We start from the raw sequence: 19,385 nt of genomic DNA, 5'->3' as shown, positions 1-19,385 counted from the left end.
CTTCTAGTTTTAATTTTACCACCTTGATGGTCTAAGCACTGCGTCGGCTCTCTTTTTTTTATTTTCCTCCCTTTCCCCTTCCCTCTTTATCTCTGGTAATAGGGGCCCGCTACTGCTTGCTGAGCTGGTTTTGTTTTGTTGTCATGCTGGGACGTGGTGTGGTCTTAGAAGGTCTCACTCCTGAGCGCTGGGCGTGTCTCTTCACTCTAGCCAGTCCTCCACAGACTCCATTTCTCACCGATTCCCCCTGCCTCACCCCTGCACTCACCCCCTCTCCTCAGGCTATGCTCACTGTTGTCAGGGGTCCCTGCAGTATCTGTTCCGACCTCCCTGTCTCGTAGGTCTCCAGGTTGCTCCCGGGGCAGGGGGGAGGGGTTACTGTAGTCTCCTCTCCAGTGTGTGTAGTCTAATCTCCATCTCCTGCCTGCTATGGCTGTCGCATCAACACCCCGGTTTCTGCCTCCCTCCTTACCTCCGTCGGGTCAGGGAGCACCGTCCACCCGGATCTTTCTGGACGCTCATTCGGCACCTCCATGGGGCCTCTGGTCAGGATGGCCACCTCCCTCTTTTCTCAGTTACTCTTCTGCATCTCCGCTGGCTGGTGTTCAGTGGATGTCGGTCCTCCACAGCTCCTGTGCAAGTGCTACCGACAGGCAGATCCCTGACGTCTCTCCCTCCATTCTCGGGCCGCATCTTTCACCCGGCTGTCTCTGCTGTTACTGTAGGCCACATCACTTCTGATCGGTGGCCATCTTGATCACGTGGCCTTGTGTGTATTGGGGCTCTGGGAGCCCGACAGCTTTCTCGCAAGTTTTTTCCACTTGCTGTTTTTGGCATTTTTGTGCTCCTCAGTGGCTGGAGTAAATCTTTCCCTGGCTTTGCTCTCTTTTTTGGGAGGATTCCATGGGTTTTTGCCTTGAAGCGCTAGTCTTTTAGGATGGAGCTTCTCCTCCACACGCCCTGCTAGCTTGGTGTCTCAGTCACATCCCCGTCAAACCTTTTTTTAAAGAGAAAGATTTGAACAGTCAAGTCCCAATATCGGTGCGACAGAACGTTGAACACGATATCATGAAGCATATGTTAATGTCCCTTAATTTGAGCCAACCACAAGATGGAATAAGTGGAGTGTGTAATGAATTCTGTGTGCAGTCTTAATCAACACTGATTATCAAACATATAACTCAGATAATAGTAGTTGCCACACACCAGGGCTTTAATCTCTAAGTGGGATTTATGGTGTAATTGGTGTAATGGGGAAAGGTAAAGCCTGTAAAGCTATTCTAACCCTTTGACCACCATACTTATCAGAGAAACTACTTATGTATAATGTATAATGGTAATAATTGTTTGTAAAGCACAGATAAACACCTCCACAAGGTAAAGTTACTCACAAATTGAAGAGCTGTTGGCTCCAGGAGCGTGCATCCAGCATGGAGATCATATTGATAGTAGAATCCTCAGTGGAGAGATGTGGAGCACAGCATGCAGGGGTGAAAAAATGAGAGGTAAGGCACATCCAAAAGCAAGGTTAAAAAACTATTTATTAACGGCTAGACAAGGGAGACATACAAAAACATGGTATGGTCAGAGTTCTCTTATGCGTTTCGGGCGCAAATGCCCTTTCTCAAAGAGTATATCCTTTTGTCTGAAGATTCAGCACCTTTATTTATATCTACCTTTAGTAGACAGTCTCAGCTAATTCGTGAAATAATCCAAAAACATTGGAATTTATTTCTTTATTTATAAAATGTTTTACCAGGAAGTAATACATTGATTGTTACCTCTCGTTTTCAAGTATGTCCTGGACATAGTTAATATGACAAATAATACATGGTTACAAATACAGTTACATAAATGAACAGGGTATACATTATATACAATACATTGCATGCACAGTTAGAGGATATGTATATTATAGGCTTATGTAACAGATACAGACCCGATTAATATGTGAGACAGCCTTAGTTTTGAAAGAACTTAAACTGATGGTGGATGTGAGAGTCTCCGGTAGGTTGTTCCAGTTTTGGGGTGTACGGTAAGAGAAAGAGGAGCGGCCGGATACTTTGTTGAGCCTTGGGACCATGAACAGTCTTTTGGAGTCTGATCTCAGATGATAAGTGCTGCATGTGGTAGGGGTGAGGAGCTTGTTCAGATAGATGGGTAGCTTGCCCAGAAAGTATTTGAAGGCAAGACAGGAAAGGTGAACTTTGCGCCTAGACTCGAGTGACAACCAATCTTGTTCTTTGAGCATATCGCAGTGATGTGTGTTGTAGTTACATTGGAGAATGAAACGACAAATTGATTTGTAGAGGGTGTAAAGTTTGCTATGGAGGTTTGGGGTGCAGAGACATATACTTTGTCTCCATAGTCTATAATTGGTATTAGCATCTGCTATGCGATACACTTTCTGACCAGCAGGCTTAGGGAGGATTTGTTCCTATAAAGTACACCTAGTTTGGCATAGGTTTGGATGTCAGGGTATCAATGTGCATTCTGATTGTTAAGTGGGAGTCAAACCATATGCCCAGGTATTTAAAACTAGTAACAGCAGTTAAGGTGGTGCTAGCGTTGGTTCTGATCTGGATCTCAGTCACTGGAAGCTTTAAACATTTAGTCTTGATCCAAAATACCATTGTTACAGTCTTGTCAGTGTTTAAAAACAGTTTGTTTTGGGAAATCCAGTTTTCGAGTCTCAAAAAGTCAGACTGAATTATGTGTTCAAGGTCGGAGAGGCTATGGCTGTGTGCATATAGGATTGTGTTATCTGCATACATGTGTATTGAAGCTTCCTTACAAGCTGTGGGAAGATCATTGATGAACACTGAGAAGAGTAGGGGCCCCAGAACTGAGCCTTGCGGGATGCTACAGGTGATATCCAGGTGATATCCAGGGGGTTGGAGTTAGATATGCAATAAAAGATAAATCGAACATAGTGTAAATAAAGTTTATAACTGTGATGTGTTCTAAACACTTGGTCAAATGGAGAGTCACGTGGTATCAATCTAGATAAGGCGTTTCAGAGATTAGTGGCAATGGGTTTGACTCTGGTATGTGAATGCTGGAACTTCAATCAGATGTGATAGCATACAGTGTCACTCAGGGGACGACTTCTTGGCAGCTTCTCGCCAGGCAGACTGTCTCGCCACCGGTTACTCGCCACAGCAAGTGCCAAGGTGACCCACAACCAGTATACAGTAGGGTGTGTGGGTGCCCAACCGTATATAAGGTTGGGAAGACTCAGAGTTCAAACTGAGTCAGAGGGAAAGTGTGTGGGGGAATAAGGCAGGCACAAATAAAACAACATTTTTTCTTTTCTGTTCCCTGTACCCCCAAGACCTTGACCTAAAGTCCCACATAGCGGAGGTGTTCCCCGAGACTCAGTGTTTATTAAACTGTATTTCAGTGTGTTTTACATTCAGAACCGATGTCCAAACAGGCAGCTTGTGCAAACCCTAAGCTCCAGTAGGTCTGCTGGACATCGGAGTTCAAAGCAGCCAGAGGATGCCCAAAAGTGTGAACAACATTTGGTCAGCGGGAAAAGCGGAGTACTAGGTCCAGAGATCAATGGCAGTCCCCCCACACGCTACTAGGGGCACCGGCCAAGTGGGTGGCATTGTGATAGCTGGGGGGAGATGTAGCAGGCTTGCACATGTCTCTTGGCTATTTCAAATTTCCCGCTGACCCGGCTTTTCTACCCGGCTTGGCTCTGATTGGCTGCTAAAGAAAGTTCTCACGCGCTGATTGGCTGGCCGCTCTGCTTCTATTTTATAAAGAAGCAGAAATTTCTATAAGAAGCCATGAGCTAATCAGATTGTGTGCTCCCCTTGAGTCTGAGCTGAAAGAGCGCGGACAGTCTTTTCAAAGAAGCTTTGTTTGTAATAGCAAAGCAACCGGCTCCAATTTCAAGCCTGAAAAGCCTGCCCACCAGAGACTGTCCCGACTTTTGCACCCAAGTTCTCAGGAACGAACGTAGTGGATGCGGCTGGGATTTTATGCCGATTTGAGTTCCAGGAGATTTGGGCTGACTCGCGGTCAGGAGGGACCAAGTTCTCAGAAGAGAAGGTAGCGGTGGTGTATGGAATTTTATGCCGGTTTGGGTTCCACTCTCCCAAAGAGTTCCCTGAACCCAGGAAAGTCTAGTTTTCAACCCCAGCCCCAAAAGAAGTGTGTATTTTCGTCTGTATTTTTTGTTTCATTGTGTGTAAGCGAATTTATGCCGAATAAATTACAATTTATTTCTCTACCTTGTTTTGCTCAATGAATGATCCTGGTAAAAAGGTTAAATAACCTGGTCTCCCATGACATGGCCTTAAGGATTTACTGTGAGGTTTAACTGTGAGTTTATAGTACCCTTTGCACCTTCTGAGGTACTTTTTCTGTCTAGTGGGTTCTATACTAAGTTATGGAGTTTCTGTAAATCTTGTCTTTTAAGATTTGCTTTCTTTTCTGGTTCTATATATTACTCTACACCTGTATTTTATAGGTTAGGGTGTAGTTTTGTTATCAATTTGGTAGAGTGCTGCCTTCAGTCCCCTGTTCTCATAAGAATATTGCTTTAGTGATATAGAAAGTCAAAGTGATTAACTTCGACTAGAACAAAAATTTTATCCAAGATCTATATATGAACCTTTTAAAGCATGAATGGCCCGCCCATGGACCACAGTGGCATTTGCAGTGGCCTACATGATCATCTTCTCACACCGCCCCACCGATATCAGCAGCGGGAACAGAGGAGAGCTGGGCCTCTCTTCAGTTGCCGAGGCTGAGTATCACACAGGAAAACTTTACAAGGTAAAGTTTTTCCATAATGGGGAGAAGATTTGTGTGTGCAGGGGTCAGGGCAGGATTTGTGTGTGAAGGGGGAGAGGATTTGTGTTTGGAGGGCCTGAGGAGGATTTGTCAGGGGGAGTATTTTAAAGGGTGGGAGGAATTGTGTGGGAAGTGAGGGAGATTGTGAGTTAGGAATCGAAAGATAATTGGAGGTGGGTTGAGTGAGGTAGGACAGGGGAATTGAGTAAGAGGGGGTGGATTGAGAGTGGGTTTGGGGGGGAAGTATGAGAAAGGGGTGAGAGAGAGTGAGAGAGGGGGAGGGTGGAGAAAGGGGGAGATAAATAGAAGGAGAGGAGATGGAGAGAGAGATCAAGCAAGAGTGAGGAGGTGAGAGAAAAAGACAGGGGTGGGAGAGACTCACAGGGCATCCAAGTGGAAACTCTAATACTGGCCCCAGGGAAAGCTGTCGCCGGCCCTGCCTGCTCCACTCAAGCTGCCGTTGTCTCTGTTGCTGCTAGAGGCAAATATGATGCAAAATTATAGAGCGTATAAAAGGAAATATGTATGAGAACTGGGATTGAACTATCTTCTCTACAAAAATAGTTGTAGGCGTCATCTTCTTCATAATAACAAGTCATAAGATTGAAAGTTAGGAACCTGAACTTCTCAGATTTAAATTAGCATTTACTGGTAGTTTATTATGCAGAAATAAGAGTGAATCATTACACACTTTTTCTAAAGGGCTGTCTTGTAGCAAATGTAATAATTGCGTGTTAAGTAAACATACTAAGTGGTTTTGTATGCTATATGCCACCTTCTAGTACCCAGGTACACCTTACACACTTGAATGGATCGTAACAACTTCTTCAATCAGAAGGTGTGCTATGGCATTACTAAATAAGGGCCAAAATGATCACAATATGTTTCTCCAGCATGTACTGCACCGACACACTTTATTCGAGCAAATACCCAGTATGTACCCGGCAGATACCTGGAATGCGCCGCTCCTCACCTCTGACAAGCCCCGTTGCGTTTGCCTTCCCAGCCTGGGTTCATGCCTGGCTGACGGGCGGCTGATCTGTTAAATGATAATGATTAGGATTTAATAGGCTGCAATGCTTCGCGTGTCTACCAGATGGCATAAATTCATGAATTGTAATGCAGTATATATATATACTGTGCAGTATTGCAGCCAGCGGGAATAAAATGCTTCAATCCCTGCCTGGAAAATACCTCAATGCACTCGGGCAGAAAACAGTCACAAACCTCAATACACCCGGGTATACCCGAATTCGTGGGACTAGCCGAGCTCGAATAAAGTGTGTCGCCAGTGTAGTTCATTTCAGAGAAAAAACAAAGACAAGAGGCATGTGTGGGTAGAAAAGATGTCGACGTTTTTACAGAACTTGATTGATTTTGAATTTGTAAAAAAAAAAAAAAAAAAATGATAAAATGTTACCAAACTTGACTACATATCACTAATTTAAGGGACATTTGTATATCTGTTACTCTTTTAAAGCCTTTGGAATTAGTACATTTTGCTCATGAGAAAACTATTTTCATACAAATTTATTTCACTTTTTTTAGGAGCCTTTATGATCCCCTTTCTTATTTTACTGGTTTTGGAAGGCATCCCATTGCTACATCTTGAATTTGCAATTGGACAACGCCTCAGAAAAGGAAGTGTGGGAGTTTGGAGCTCAGTCCATCCATCCTTAAAAGGAGTTGGTAAGTTTTAATTATTTAAAACCAGAAGGCAACCTTATGTTTGAGAATATTCAATCGGCTTACATATGTATTATCTATAACATCAGGCATTATTTTCTTATAATATTATTCTTATAATATATTCTTATTATATTCTGTCTCTTTTCTTCTCCATCTCCATCTACCCCTCATTTCTGCAGAAACCTGCGCTCTATTAACCTACTAGCCTTTGATTCCACTTTACGCTCCTCCCTCTCCTCTCTCAGTTCTGGTCCAGACCCTGACAACCTGGTCAGGAACTACAACTCTGTCTTATCCTCCTCTCTTGATCTACATGCCCTGCTTTCTCTCTGTCGTTCTTGCCCTTCAAACCCCACATGCACATGTTGCGTTGCTCTACTTGTTCCTCTGAACACCTCTGGAGGAAATCTCATACTCTCGCAGACTTCCTTCACTACAAATTTATGCTGTCCTGTTTCAACTCTGCCCTCTCCCAGGCTAAACAAACCTACTTTTTTTCACTAATCAACACGCACAAGTCTAATCCATGCGGACATTTCTCTGTCTTTGACTCTCTACTCAGACCACTCTCGGCTGCCTACTCTTCTTCCGACATCTCAACTCAGGACTTTGCTGACTATTTTAAGGAAAAGGGGGAATCCATACGTCAGAGCATCCCCTCTGTTTCTTCCTCCCATCCCACACCGCTTCCTAACTCTCCTCCTGCCTTTATTGACTCTTTTTCCACTGTCTCGGAGGAGGATGTGTCAATGTTGATCTCCTCTTCTCCCTCTATCACCTGCCCTCTTGACCCCATTCCCACCCATCTCCTAAAACCTCTTGCTCCTATTATAATTCCTACACTCACACAGATTTTTAACTCTTCCCTACTCTGGTACCTTTCCCTCCTTCAAACATGCAACAGTTATACCATTACTCAAAAACAGCAAGCTTGACCCTACCTTTCTTTCTAACTATCGACTTGTCTACCTCCTGCCTCTTGCCTCCAAACTCCTTGAATGTTGTATTCTCTCGTTTGCTCCATTTTCTCAAAACCTATTCTCCCCTAGACCCTCTACAATCTGGCTTCCGCACTGCTCACTCCACTGAAACAGCCCTCACAGCAATAACTAATGACCTCCATGCTGCCAAAGACAGAGGTGATTACACTCTGCTCATAGAAAAGGATTGTTACCTAACGGCGCCAATAAAATAACTTATATGTGCATCAAAACATCTTAAACCATCAAATGATGTGACAGATAAATGGTACCAGTATTAAAAGTCCTTGATTAGGTGTCCATAATAAATGAATATCAAAGTCCAAAATCACTTGGATCCAATTGGAGATGAGTTAGTAGATATCAGCACATAAAAGATAAAGTGAAACAAAAATACATAGTGTAATATTGCAAGGCAATAAACAAGGGCTGGAGAATAATAGGGAATGGTGAGTTCCCTAATAAAGGTGTCGGCAAGATGGTGAGATGGACAAAAAATACATTTATTAAAAACAACGATGATTAAAACAGCTCCTCTCAAACAGCAACAGCTGTGTCGGTCTAAAGCTCCTACAGGTAAAACTTCAAACAAAGAAACAGCGAACAACAATCTGGCCAAAACAAATTAAAAACACCACACTGTTCGAAAGTAGGAGACGGGGGAGATTTTAACACTAAAAATAAAGAAATTGGACATTGCTAAGCCCCTCAAAAATACAGAACAAGGGAGCAGAAAATAAAGTGAGTAAAAGATGATGCTGAGGCCCGTGCGTGGCAAGGAGACTGCCTGTAGAGCGGAGAGGTTCGGCGCGGTCTTACCATACAAGTCTGCAGGCTGAGCTTTATAGCCCTATTACCAGCACAGCTGTTGCCAGTGCCCCACACAGTAGGGCTACTAAAGAGTAGGGCTAACAGAACAATCTCAGCAGCAGCTAGAGTCTGCACTAACTTCATCTGGGTTATGTAAATTCGACAGCTAAACAAGGCTCAGCCAAATAAAAGATAACTACACCGATACAGCTGAAAGGTTGTGGCCCTGTTCTCCCCAGGCAAGGGAGAACCCCCAAACCAGGAGTCATTAAACCAAATATGTCTCTCAGAGATGCGCACACGGCGCAGTTCACAATGACCGTCTGAAGCGGGTTCCATGAGGCGGCGGGCATATAAGAGCATTTACCAAACTATTAGAAGCAGGATACGCATAGATTGGAGGAGTTTGATCGAGCAATCCCCAAAATGGCTCCGAAAAAGCCGACTTTGCAGGACTTTTTTAAGACAAAAGAGAGAAACAAATCGGAAAGCAGAGCTACATCTCCTGTACAGTCAGACGCAGAACCCGAGCCCGAACCTGAGGTGTGTAACCAAACATCAACTAAAAAAGACATTGAGAATCTATATGCCAGCTTAAAAACCTTACTCCACCAAGAGCTACAAAGCGCACTTAAAGATCTAAGATCAGAGGTCAGCTCCATAGGAGAGCGCAAGGACACGTTGGAACATAAAGTGGATGAAGTCATCAACAACCAGACAACTATAGATACGGAGATCCTGGCCCTACGTTCCAGAATGGCTGACATGGAGGAGAAACAGGAGGATCAGAAAATCGGGCAAGAAGAAACAACCTCAGGTTCAAAAACATTCCAGAGACGGTCACAGACTTAGAAAAAGCAACAACGGAATGGCACAGACACTCCTCCCAGAAATGCCCCCAGCAACACTGCTCCTTGACAGGGCGCATAGAGCGCTTAGACAGAGACCACAAGCCGGAGATAGAGCAAAAGATGTAGTAGTGAGGCTGCACTACTTTAAATCCAAAGAAGCGGTTCTTACCCTGGCAAGGGAAAAAGGAGGGCTGAAATGGGGAGATGTGACGATAGACGTGTACAATGATCTGGCACCATCAACGCTGATGAAGAGGATGGTCCTGAAACATATCACTAGAGTCCTGAGAGACAACGAAATTCAATACAAATGGGGGTTTCCATTCCGCCTTATCGCCACCAGAAATGGAACGCAAGCCTACATGAGGGATCCAGAGGAGGGAGTGGACTTCCTAGAAAGATTGGGTTTGCAACCACCAGACTCCATGACCAGAGAATCCCCAGTCAGACCCATTGGAAAGAAGTGGGCAGAGGAACCACTCCACATAGAGGGAACTCTTAGGTCTATGCAAAACATGCTACAACAGAGAAGACCCAAAAAAACCTGATATAAGAAACTATGTCAAAATGTTATTCTGTAATGTGTTACGTAGACCCAGATAAGGAATAACAAGAGGTCACCAACAATCCCCCCCATAGATGAGCAGGTAATCCGAAGGTTAGAATTACGAGTACAAGTCCGCAAAAAGCAACAAGTTAAGCTAAAATAAATAAATATATAAAAAACTTAAAAACAAAAGTTTGGGGGGGGGGGGGAGATGTAGACAGGATAGGGCGGAGTTTTCCCCTACTCCCACATGTGCAGGCTGTGCAGCACCTACGTGCACTCCTTCGTTTACCATCATCCGCGATCCCCCATGGACGATACATCACATCCGCTAGCCATCATTCCCACAGTAGCCCAAGCACACTGCCTATGAGTCACATTCAAATCCTCTCTCACATTCTCCCCTCACATTCAAAATGTATCTAAGACCTGTCTCTTTTCCCCCCACAATATTACAAAGACACGCACTTTACTCTGTTACTCGACTGCTAAAACATTGACTCAAGCCCTCATTCTCTCCCATCTCGATTACTGTAACCTCCAGCTGTCCGGCATTCCTGCCTCTCACCTGTCTCCACTACAATCTATCCTTAACGCTGCTGCCAGAATCACTCTACTCTTTCCTAAATCTGTCTCAGCGCCACCCCTGCTGAAATCACTGTCCTGGCTTCCAATCAAATCCCGCATCTTGCACTCATTTCTCCACCTCACTTTTAAAACTTTACACTCTTCTGCTCCTCCTTACATCTCAGCCCTAATTTCTCGCTATGCACCATCCTGACTCTTGTTTTCTGCTCAAGGATGTCTTCTTTCTACCCCCTTAGTATCTAAAGCTCTCTTCCGCCTTAAACCTTTCTCACTGACAGCCCCACATCTCTGGAATGCCCTTCCCCTCAAAATCTGACTAGCATCCTCTCTATCCATCTTTAAGACCCACCTTAAGACACACTTGTTTAAAGAAACATATGAGTAGCACAATGGCTAATACTATACAAATTATACATAAAGCTTGGCCCCTTGCAGACGCACTTACCAGAAAGCCCTCCTACTATCTCTGTACATTCTCTCTACCAGTTAGATTGTAAGCTCTTCGGAGCAGAGACTTCTCTTCCACAATGTTACTTTTATGTCAGAACCACTTATTCTCATGATCTATTATTTGTTATTTATATGATTGTCATGTGTATTACTACTGTGAAGAGCTATGTACATTAATGGCGCTATATAAATAAAGACATACATACATACATAAAGTTGTGTGAAAAAAAAAGTACACCCTCTTTGAATTGTATGATTTTACATATCAGGACATAATAACAATCATCTGTTCCATAGCAGGTCTAAAAATTAGGTAAATACAACCTCAGATGAACAACAACACATGACATATTACACTGTGTCATGATTTATTTAACAAATATAAAGCCAAAATGGAGAAGCTGTGTGTGAAAAACTAAGTGAACCCTTACTGCTTCCATAGGTATTAAGATGCTAAGTACCAGACAGGTGCTGCTAATCAAATGCCCTTGATTGATTGATCATCAGCAAGTGTGACCACCTCTATATTGGCCAAAGTTTTAGCAGTTTGCTGGTCTGGAGCATTCAGGTGTGTGTTAACACAATGCCAAGGGGGAAAGACATCAGCAATGATCTTAGAGAAGCAATTGTTGCTGCCCATCAATCTGGGATGGGTTACTGTATAAGGCCATTTCCAAACAGTGTAAAGGCCATCATTCTACAGTGATAAAGATTATTCAAAAGTGGAAAACATTCAAGACAGTGGCTAATCTTCCCAGGAGTGGACGTCCCAGCAAATTCACCCCAAGGTCAGACTGTGCAATGCTCAGAGAAATTTCAAAAACCCCAAGAGTTACATCTCAGACTCTACAGGCCTCAGTTAGCATGTTAAATATTAAAGTTCATGACAGTACAAATAGAAAAAGACTGAACAAGTATGGTTTGTTTGGGAAGGTTGGCAGGAGAAAGCCTCTTTCTCTCTAAAAAAGAACATCGCAGCACGGCTTAGGTTTGCAAAGTTGCAACAAACCACAAGTCTTCTGGAACAATGTCCTTTGGACAGACGGGACTAAAGTTGAGATGTTTGGCGATAATGCACAGTGCCACATTTGGTGAAAACCAAACACAGCATAGCACAAACACCTCATATCAACTGTCAAGCACGGTGGTGGAGGGGTAATGATTTGGGCTTGTTTTGCAGCCACAGGACCTGGGAACCTTGCAGTCATTGAGTCGGCCATGAACTCTTCTGTATACCAAAGTATTCTAGAGTCAAATGTGAGGCCATCTGTCCGACAAGCTAAAGCTTGGCCGAAATTGGGTCATGCAACAGTACAATGATCCCAAGCACACCAGCAAATCTACAACAGAATGGCTGAAAAAGAAAAGAATCAAGGTGTTGCAATGGCCCCATCAAAGTTCAGACCTCAACCCAATTGAAATGCTGTGGCTGGACCTTAAGAGAGCTGTGTATAAACAAATGCCCACAAACCTCAATGAACTGAAGCAACGTTGTAAAGAAGAGTGGGCCAAAATTCCTCCACAACGATGTGAAAGATTGATAAAGTCATACAGAAAACGATTACTTCAAGTTATTGCTGCTAAAGGTGGTTCTACAAGCTATTGAATCATAAGGTATACTTAGTTTTTCACACATGGCTTCTCCATTTTGGCTTTATTTTTGTTAAATAAATCATGACACGGTGTAATATGTCATGTGTTCTTGTTCATCTGAGGTTGTATTTACCTCATTTTAAGACCTGCTAAGGAACAGATGATTGAATTCTATGGTTTTACATATCAGGACATAAAAACAATGTACTTTCTTTTTCACACAACTGTACATATTGGAAACTATACACATGTGTTGCGATGTATCAAAGTAAATGAACATTTGTTTTAATATAATTTTCTGCTTGTAACTCAAATTTAAAGATTGTTAGCCAGGAATGTTTGATAACACTCCAGGCCAGCAAAATGTTGTTATGCAAATAAATGTTTTTTTGAAGCAAGTTAAAAGATGAAATCTGATACAAGATATGATAGATTCTACACTGTGCATTGTATAAATCCTTTGTAATTTGTTCTATATAAGTACCTATTATTAATATTTTTATTAGCATCTTTTATTTGTAAAGCAGAAACTTTTTTATGCAGCGTTGTACAGTGCGGTAGATTGAATGACACACAAATAAGGACAGACAAGAATAAACAGATACAGAAGGTAATTAGGCCCTGCTCGTGAGAGATTCAATCTAAAGGGAATAAGGGGCAGTCTGGGGAGACCAGGACTTTTAACACCTTTTAACTAGGATCATTCAATAAGCAAAACAAGACAGTGAAATAAAATGAGGTTTATTCGGGTAAACTCGAGTACACATAAATGAAATACAAAATACAGTTGAAATACATGCTTACTGGGGGTGAAAACTAGCCTCAAATAGGTGCAGGGTGCCTGCTATGGAAGTCTTACCCTGACTGGGAAAATCCCTCCCAGCTTCCTGGTCCTCTTTTCGGATAAAAACCCTAGCCCCAACCTCTACGTTCTATTTTCAGAACTTGGACTTAGCTTCTGACTTAGTCTCTGCAGGGCAGGCTTTCCTAACTTCAGAGATGAAGCTGGCTGCTCTGCTATTCTTAGCAGATCAACTCTGAAAAGCCTGCCCGTGCTTCACCAACTCAAGCCACAAGATGGCCTGGTTCTCTTCCTCAATCATCTCCTTACATATCCTTTGCTGTTCTATCTTCAGCATGGAAGTAGGAGGAGCGACCAATCACAGCGTGGGAATTCCCTCCCACTAGTTAATAGAAACAGGGGCTCGTCTCTTGGCTGATGTCAGAGGAAGCGGCGTGCCAAGCCGGCATGAAAAGCTGGGTGGGCGGGAAATATGGATTAGCCAATGGGAAATGTGCCTACGAGCGCCATCTTCCCCCAACTAGCCCATTGCCACCCACTGGGCAGGATCCACCAGGTCTGGCAGACTCAAAAGGTGTCCCCACATGGTGCCCTTTGTTCTCCTGACCTGTCAAATCACCCTTCATTGCCCAACAAACAGTTTTGTCACCTTTGGACATCCTATCTCCTTTGAACTCCGATATCTATACAGACATCCCGGCACCTATGCGGATGCCCGGGCTAACTGCATATACATTTATACAATAAGCACAAAACACTATTAAACATGTTTTAATAAAGCATATGACATGGGGGACATTATACCTGTAAGGGAAATGGGTTTGGGATACTTGGGCTCGAAAACCAGGTTTCTGGGGGACACTGTGTAGCCCTGGTGTAATTCATCTTGCATTCCCGCAAATCATGGCTGCACGTCGTGGTGAATTACGAGACTACCGGTAAGGCTAAGGCCCCGGTCACAGCGCTGTAATGCGCGCCCGCGCTTTTGGCTGCGCGTTCCGGCGATTCCCCGGTCTGCAGCTCACTGCAGGAGCAGAGACCAGGGGGGGCGTGCCGGAGGAGTGACGGGGGCGCGGCCATGATGTCACCAGGCAGGTTCACCCTCATTGGCTGAACCGCCGGGGGGCGTGCCTAGCCGCTCGACGCGAGTTCCTGCTCTCAATTTTATTGAGAGCAGGAGTAGCTCTCGCGCGAGCGCTGCGGCCCCCCCTCGCAGCGGGCCCGGCGCCATTGCGGGGAGGGCTCTCGTGAGCGCAGCGTCCGCCACAGCGGACGCTGTAGCATGCAGCGGGGGCAAGGCCTTACTTTGTTCCCTGAACTCCTGCAAACAAGATAACTGCAGTTTGACCCAAATATCCCAAAACTTACAGTCCCGAAGTTTTATGTTTCTGGGGAAAGGAACAGGAAAAAGCCCCCAAAACAGGTCATGTTTTTACTATGCATTGCATGGTACATTACATTGTCCCTGACTTATAGTACTACTTAGCTGCCAGGGACCCATGGTTTTCAGGGGTATCCAGTCGGGCTTCATCTTTATTATGAAAACTGACTACCCCCTACAGGCAATGTTAAAAGAAGAGGTAAAATGGCTGCTCATTGTGGGGCTGGAGTATGCGTCATGGTGGAGTATTGTCTAGCAGCAATGCTGGATTACATTAAGATTTGGAAGTTGTGGATATTAGGGGTTAAATAGCATGCAGTTTGGTCCATCTGCACAGCTGGTGCCAAGTAGGGTTTGGGGTTGGATGTTAGGAGTATACCAGAAAGGCTTCCTTAAAATGTCTTTAGAGAGTTTTTGAATGTGTGAAAACGGAGAGAGAGTCTGATGGTGCGTGGAAGGGAATTCCAGAGGGAGGGGGCAGCAAGGGAGAAGACTTGTAGGTTGGAGTGAGAGAAGGGGATAAGGCAGGAGAGTCACATTTGTGTGGCGAAGACAACCTGCAGGCAATACCCCCTTGGTGCAGAAAATGATCCCAGCAATACTGCCAGGTAAGACACAGTGCTCCAATCCATGCATGCCAATTCCCTTCTCCCCAAACCCCTCATAACATAATGTACACTTCTAGTCCTAATGTAAAGTGCTGTACCCCATGTCATGCATGCTTAGTCTACTCCAACCCCCCAAAAAGCAGAAGATACTGTATAATAATGGACTGTACTGGCGTCATGGTATAATAATTTTTTTCTATTTTTTTTTTGCATGTGCATGTCTGGAGCTGGGCGAAGACAACGTGCAGGAAATACCGCCCCCCTCCCCCCCCCCCCCCGTGCAGGAAACACCTCCAGCAAAACTACCAGGTATGATACAGAACTCCAATCCCCCCAAACCCTCAAAAACCTAATGTAATCCTCTAGAAAACATAGTGCTTATTGTTACAGTAGAATGCATCATTTTGTTGGATACAATTTGATTATACAGATGCAGCCACGTGTATCCGAACACTTACCTTGGAAAATCTGGGGCAATCTCCCAGTAATGCTGCAACATTTCTGTGACATTTCTGCAGACAGACTAATGGCCCATCGGATTAACACAGCAGATAAACAAAGTAGATTAACACATTCAGTTTGAATGGGACTGCCAGGGACCCCTGCCGTGTTAATCCGATGGGCCATTAGTCTGTCTGCAGAAATGTCACAGAAATGTTGCAGCATTGCTGGGAGATTGACCCAGATTTTCCAAGGCAAGTGTTTGGATACTCGTGGCTGCATCTGTAGCTCCTTTTAGTCGAGGATACACCGTACATTTTTTCCCAATAGAATGTAACATTGTTGTGGCAATATCCATGCATGCCAATTCCCTTCCCCCCAAACCCCCAAGACACAGTGCTCCAATCCCCCCAAACACCTAATGTAATCCTCTAGCAAAACCTAATGCTTATTGTTACCGTTGAATGCATCATTTTGTTGGATACAATTTGATTATAGCTCCTTTTAGCCAAGGATACACAGTAACAATTTATCCCAATAGAATGTAACATTGTTGTGGCAATACTAACTTGAAAGTCTGATACTTAGCAGCAATAATACACACTGGTTGAATAAGTCCTGTACGAGTAGCCAATTACAATAAATCAGTGACTCATGGTTTACAGAAGACCATGCTGTAAACTTGATAGCAGATGCAGGCATATTTTAACAATAATGTACGGCGCAATTGATAATATAGAATATTGTCTCTTTCTTTCCAGACCCAGATGTTCAAGAAGCAACAGCCATTACATAGAAGAAAAGACAATTTTGTAAATTTTGAAAAAGAGGCAATGTATTTTTGTATTATCCTTTTTCCTTTATTATCCTGTACAAATAAAACTTTTCATTCTTTAAATATACTTTTTGGGTGTTCATGTTTTTATTGTCTATATGTCACGGGAGACCAGGTCTTATTAACACCTTAATACCGGGATTTTGGATTAAAAACAACAAGGTGGGTAAAATAAATTGTAATTTATTTCCTTTTAAGACAAACACACAATTCTTCACAATTACACTCAATATACACTTACTGGGATGGGGAAACAAAATATAGTGTCCACGGAACGAATAACTGGAAAACGAAGTCGGTAGGCACCACTGCACAGGAGCGGGGTGGTGCACGAATAGGAAAACTTTTCGTTGAGTCCTAGGATTCGTTTGGGAATCCTTAGTTCAAACGAATTCTGGAAGAGGGGTGCAATCCTTGGTTACAATGTTTTAACCCCTCACACTCTGGAACTCCGCTGAAGCTGGAACGGACCTTGGTTGAATCTTAAGATGTTTCTTAGTTGAATCTGATTCATAACCGGGCTGCAGGCATTCTTATAGGCTTAAGACTCCTAGTTTTAAACTGTACAGCCAATCCCCCCAGTGGGAATAACTTTTTCCACCTATCCCAGACTTGCCAGTAGCTCATAAATCTGGCAGAGGGGGCTTCCCAGTTTGCCAAGGGCATGTGCTAACCTAGCACCCATGCTGCTTAGCATACGGGACCCAACCCCTTACCTGGTGACAGTAAGTCTGGGCTTCGGCTACCATTTGTTGCTAGCCAGGATTTTACACTGGTACAGGGTACTTTACTGTATCCTGCCCTCCCTGACACTTCAGGGTCCCTGAGGCTTTCAACTCCGGACTTCTCAAGACTTTGGGGCAGCAGCCCGGCAGGGTGCCCTTTGAAGTATGGAGTTGGAAATCATTTATCCCAAACATATGCACATGTTAATAGATTCACTGCCGGGTGGACAGGAAAGGGTTCCTGTCTTCATCTTTTAAAATACTTAGAACAAGGCTTATTCTCATATGTGGCTTCTATATTAGTTGGTGTTATTATAACAACATGTATGTGTATGATTATTGCTTAGCCATCTGCATTTCAAAAATTAGAGTGCTAGCTCACTCCTAACGCAAGTTAGCCTCTTAATTGAATGGGCTCTGTGATGTGGTCTGCGGTTTGACTTATAATCGTTCTGCGGTTTATGTTTCAAATGTTAATTATGTATCACTTATTTTTATCTTGCACTATGTCTTTTTATCCTGCACTGTGTTTATTGCGCATGTCCCTAATGCCGAAATGTGCCACACGTACACACTATAGCTGGGAGCACAGCCTCCAGTCATACCACCTCGGGAGTGCTCGCACCCTATTGGCTGAGTGACGTCACGTCCGGTTTACTTCCGGTACTTCAAGGGACTGCACACGAGTAAAATTACTCTTTGAAAAAGCCCATGCTTGGGTGAAACGCGTTAGAGGTGCAAGGGATTGCCCCCCTCCTCTTGGTTTTTTAATCCTGTAATATATATATATAATTAAAGGTATACCTAAAGCTCAGTTTTTAAGGTTAAAACGTATCTGTTCAGATACAGATCAATTTATACTGCTGCGGCCGAGTTTATTCGAGCATTTGCCCGTTCTCGGCCGCAGCAGTAACCTGGCGCGCGCCGGAGGGTGCCGGGCGTGCGCCGAAGCAGCGTAGGAGCGCCCTCCGATCGAGGCTTTATTCCTCCCGCTGCCGGGTCCGCCGGGTCCCCCGGAACCCCCTGCCGCCGTCCCCCACATCGCGGGACACCAGGGCTCCCTCGGGGAGCCCTGGACGCGCGTGCAGGGGGCGCAGGCTCCCGATGACGCGTGACCGCGCATCGGTGACGCGCAGCACGCCGAGGGGCGGCCACTAGCAAGCCGGGAAATCTCCTGGCTTGCGGAACTGGCCGCAGTGCAATAAACTGTGTCGGTAGTGTACATCAATCAAAACAATTGGCTATTAGATTTTGCAATAGAGGATACTGTAAATTGGACCTACAGAAAGCTTTCGAATGCGCTTTCCATACTTCACGCACAGACTTGTTAAAAAAACAGAAAGTTTTTAAAAAAACAGAACAAGGGAAAGCTCATACACCTTTATATTTTGTCACACAACATAGCCGACAAGCCAATTCAATCCGCTCTATAGTAGCAAAACATTGGAACATCTTGACTTTAGATACCAAACTAAAACCATACATTCAAGAATTACCAAAATTTGTTTTTAAAAAAGCAAAAACTTTGTCAAACTACATTTCACCCAGTATATACACAAACCCTCACAGAAAGACTAGGTGTTTTGTTCCTCCCACAGGTTTTTTCAAGTGTGGTTTTTGTAAAGTCTGCACCCATGCAAAATCTGTAAAAGTGATGCATTCAAAAACAAATAAAAACAAAATCAAACTGAGGAGCTTTATCACATGTAACACCAACTATGTGATATACATATTGACATGTGGTTGTGGTATAAGCTACATAGGGAGAACAATACGCCCATTAAAACTTCGAATAATGGAGCATATTAGAAGTATAAAGAACAAAGATCGAGGGTTCCCAGTGGCAAGACATTTTTTGGAATGTCCAAAAGGGAAATTAGACCTGTTAACATTTAGTGGGATAGAATACATTCCACCGCCAGTCAGACCTGGTGACCGCCAGAACATCCTTAATCAAAAGGAAATGTTCTGGATTTTCACAATGGACACCATGACACCGAGAGGAATAAACGTTGACTGGGAGATAAAACATTTCCTTGAATGATTTCTTTCCACTGGGAACCTTTGAACGAAACACATGTTTTACCTATGTGGTTCAGCCACAACACATTTCAAATTAATCTTTAAATAAACCCTCATATAATATACGTCACTCTGAACAAATGCTATTCAAACATAGCAAATATAGTTGCCCGGAAAACTATTCTATAGCACTGTCAGTTCAAATTAAATTATTACACTATGTGTGGCCATCATTAGACCTTATAAGGTACCTT

At 43.7% G+C, this 19,385-nt stretch overlaps 1 protein-coding gene across 1 annotated transcript in view; it reads left to right on the top strand.

Moving 5' to 3' along the window:
* SLC6A19 (solute carrier family 6 member 19) overlaps positions 1–19,385 on the top strand; it is a 226,533-nt gene that overhangs the window by 44,687 nt on the left and 162,461 nt on the right. Inside the window, exon 2 of the mRNA XM_075586359.1 lies at positions 6,358–6,498. Within this exon, the coding sequence (XP_075442474.1) occupies positions 6,358–6,498 (141 nt within the window). The remainder of the gene's footprint in view (positions 1–6,357; positions 6,499–19,385) is intronic.

Source organism: Ascaphus truei, chromosome 2, assembly GCF_040206685.1.
Source record: "Ascaphus truei isolate aAscTru1 chromosome 2, aAscTru1.hap1, whole genome shotgun sequence".
Lineage (NCBI taxonomy): Eukaryota > Metazoa > Chordata > Amphibia > Anura > Ascaphidae > Ascaphus > Ascaphus truei.
This window is presented reverse-complemented; position numbering and strand designations above follow the sequence as displayed.